We start from the raw sequence: 3,471 nt of genomic DNA on the forward strand, positions 1-3,471 counted from the left end.
TATAACATGCACCTTGAAATACGCTAATTTCTGCCTTGGTAAAGCAATACAGGAGTAAATCTGGAGTTATTCTGAAAACATCTTAATCTGTCCTTAGCCTTGCAAGTTTACCAGTGTCCTGTGATCTATGTATGCTATATACACATGCAAAGAGTATTTATAGCCCAACACTATCTAGTGGGGAGGGAGTGAGGATATCCTTAGATAGTTGATTTTGGGGTGTGGATGTGTATTTTTTGCAAACTAATTACTGCATAGGTAAGATTCTGGATATTTTGTGGCATTTTTAGAAGTGTCTTCTGCTCTTTGTTTTTTCTCGCTGCCAACAGAGCAAACAAATCTCTCTGTTCCTCCTAGTACAAATTCTGTCATCATTTATTTATTATACCAAAATGCCTGGAGCTACAGCATTATCTTGATATATAACAAAGAGTTTAGAAGATGCAAAACTATTGATTCCATGTTTTATTCATCTTTAAATTGCATTCTTCCCTGAAAGGGACTCTTGGTATCCTTTTGATGCCTACCTACCCTAGTATATTTACATATTCTACCTGCATGCTTCTAGAATTGCTTAGTATTTGAATGCATATGCTGTAATCATCTATAAAGCATTGATGTTGTGTACTTGCATAGGCTTTCATCCAAGGACCTCAAAGCCCTTTGCTGACATTAAGTTTCACAGACCCCTTTGAAGTAGATAAATGCCATTATATTGATAGGGATGCCTTGGGCAAGGAAGGATCAAGTGAGTTGCCTCAGGCCACACAGGAAGTTAGTGTCACAACTATCACCTAGAAGTCCAGGCTAGAGTCAAAGTCTAACCACAAACTATGTCTTTCTTTTTAAAAAAAAACTTTTGGAGTGTGTTCTGCCTGAAAGACAAATTGCAAAAGGGAAAATAATTGCACTGGAAGGTGTTTTTAGCAAAACAGCCTTTCAGATCTAACAGACCCAAGAGTTTTCAGTCTTGAATGCCTGAGAAAAGGAGGAAGTTTGTACTTGCCTATTGAGAGGCGAAGATGGAAAATTAAGGCAGGACAGTCCCTTATCAGGAATTAATTCACTCCCATGCAAAATGTGCTCTGCAGAGCACCCTTGAGTCATGTCCAGTGTCCCTAGTGAAACTGGATTCCTATGGAGTTTAAACAAATACTGCTTTTTCCCCACTGTGACTTTTTAAAAGCCCTATTTTCAGTACAAATCACAAAGACTTGAGACCAAGTTAAATCATGTCTGTGGTTTGGTTAGTAAAATGTGCCTCCAACTGTTTTGAAACCTAGGTATAATTTAGAAATGTGCTTTTCCTGGAGAGTGCGCTCAGCTGCCCACACAGCCTTTCCAGAGAAATGCAGGGAGAGGCTTTGATAATTACATCCTCCTGGCGCCTGATTTTATTACCAAACACTTATGAATTACCATTGCCTAAATTTAGCAAAGCAACACCGGCTTGAAGATCCCTCAGGGGAAAGGCACTCTGGAGTGGAGAGGCATGCATCTCCTGTGAGCGCAGTTGTGTCTGTGTAGTTTTCTGCGCAGGACCAGGTTAGCTGAAAGTCAGAAGAGAAAGTCAGATCACAGGGTTGGAATAGCAAGAGGCTTCAGTGATCGTTTGATTTTTTTTTCCCCAAATCAACTGATGACTGCAAAGAACATGGGAAGCAGGGTTCACAGTGGACATCAGTGTTGTTCACTGAACAAGTGGGTTAACGATTCCCCACTGGCTGATAGCTAGGGATCTGTGGATAGTAAAGTACTTCTGAGTACTAAACAGGAAAGCAACAGAAAGGTGGACAGACTTCTGACACTGAATTTTCCATTTTCTCAGACCTTCCCCTCCTTGTCCTTAAAAGCCCCCTGCCTACCTTTTTTTGAATATTCATTAACAAAAGCATTGATTCCTTCCCATCTCAGACATAGTACCAAGTGCAGCTCTCATCTCTTTGCTTGGAAGGAGGACCACATCTGAGACACTTCTTTCTCGATTGGATTAAACTTAACAGCAGAGTCAGCAATGCAACCACCACTGGGCTACACTGATCCTTGGTTCCCCTCTTTGCCTTGAGGAGAAAAGTGAATTTCCTTTGGAAGGAGTGACTGCTGGTATAATTACCTGAACTGCCTAACTATGAGAGCTATAAGAGTTTGCCCAAGATCAGACAGGGAGACAGTGGCAGAAACAGGATTAGAGCCCAACTACTACTTGGACTTGTGATTCTGTATGTTATCCTTCTAAAACCCTGACTATGTGTTAAGTTTGTGACATACCAGGTACCTGTTTTGATTGTGGCTTAATCTTCCACGGAAAGCAGTAAGTAAACCTGCACTGAAGCCAGGTAGAACTTTCTTTTCCCTCCAACTCAATGCTCGCATCAATTCTACAACCGTTTTGCATATGGATTGCTCCTTAAGTGTCCCAATCTGCCCATCTCAACCTAGCCATGGCTGCTATTGACCTGCCTTCAGCTCAGTTTCATTCTGTTGCATTGTGATTTTTATCAGGGCATAGTGACAACTCTGTTGTAAAAGCTGAAGCTAAAATGCCTTGGATGCTCCATACCAACATAATGTACCATGTAGCTGAGCACTTGCTGCCCAGTTGAGGAGCTGAACAGTGCATCTGATGGTGCTTTGTTCTGAATCGCAATACCGTATCTGTCTGCTTTGAGTCCAGTATCTTTTGACCTCCTAGTAGTTAAAAGTGATCAGGTGTATGGTGCATCCTCTCTACTACTGATATATATTGGGCTTTTAAAGAAAAACATCCCAATGTAGTACGGTACCTAAAAATTCTGAAACATCTCACAGCAAGAAACTAATCTTAAGTCTACCAAGTGCTTTCATAAAGCATGCAGATTAATACAAAGTAATATTAAGACACAATTCCTACCTGGTCTCTGGCCAGTGGTAAGAAGTAGACTCAGCAAGAGGAAAAACACAAAATGAAGGAGCTGCGGGAATCTCATCTTACAGTCACAGCAAGTAGCACCAGTATTTGATAATACTTGGAGTAGATCAAACAATCCTTTCAAGGCTCTGCAGTGCCTGTGTGTCTCCCTCACATCCTATGACCAGCTAACAGAGTGAACTGCCAGCTGCATTTTCCAGCAAGGTTAATGATCACATAAGACAAGGTTACTGGTTCTGCACTGTGGTCAGTGCCTCCCTCTTTCCCCTCTTTTTGTCACTCCCCCTTATTTTCCATAAGTAAACAATGAAGGAATGAAAGGTCCATGTAAACAGTAGCTTCTGTCAATGTATATGGGGCAAGGGGTCCTGTGAACAATGGAGCGACTTTGCTTTAAATTCAACCCAGGCAGGGAGAAATATGTTAAACAAGGAACCATGTTCCCTCCCCCCATTTGCAACTGTTTAAACTTTGCATTGCCCATATTGGTCCCACATGCAGAAAGCAATGGAAATGACAGGAAGTCTCCACCCCCCCCCTCTTTTGTCCCTTCTGAAAGAATT

At 41.6% G+C, this 3,471-nt stretch overlaps 1 protein-coding gene across 1 annotated transcript; it reads right to left on the reverse strand.

Annotated features, from left to right (window-relative positions):
• Window positions 1-1,419: 1,419 nt before the first annotated feature.
• APELA (apelin receptor early endogenous ligand) lies at window positions 1,420-3,252 on the reverse strand. Its single transcript, XM_014594004.3, has 2 exons — window positions 2,891-3,252; window positions 1,420-1,550 (listed from the first exon to the last, which is right to left on the reverse strand). Exons 1-2 carry the CDS (start codon window positions 2,964-2,966, stop codon window positions 1,462-1,464), a joined length of 165 nt encoding a protein of 54 aa, XP_014449490.1. The 5' UTR covers window positions 2,967-3,252; the 3' UTR covers window positions 1,420-1,461.
• Window positions 3,253-3,471: the final 219 nt, after the last annotated feature.

This window comes from Alligator mississippiensis, chromosome 2 (assembly GCF_030867095.1).
Source record: "Alligator mississippiensis isolate rAllMis1 chromosome 2, rAllMis1, whole genome shotgun sequence".
Taxonomy (NCBI): domain Eukaryota; kingdom Metazoa; phylum Chordata; order Crocodylia; family Alligatoridae; genus Alligator; species Alligator mississippiensis.

Excerpts from the sequence above, each read along its gene's own strand:
- APELA (XM_014594004.3), bottom strand. The coding sequence starts at position 2,966 with ATGAGATTCCCGCAGCTCCTTCATTTTGTGTTTTTCCTCTTGCTGAGT. Across the intron at positions 1,551-2,890 it reads TACCACTGGCCAGAGACCAG|CTAACCTGGTCCTGCGCAGA; the intron begins GTAGGAATTGTG and ends TCTGACTTTCAG.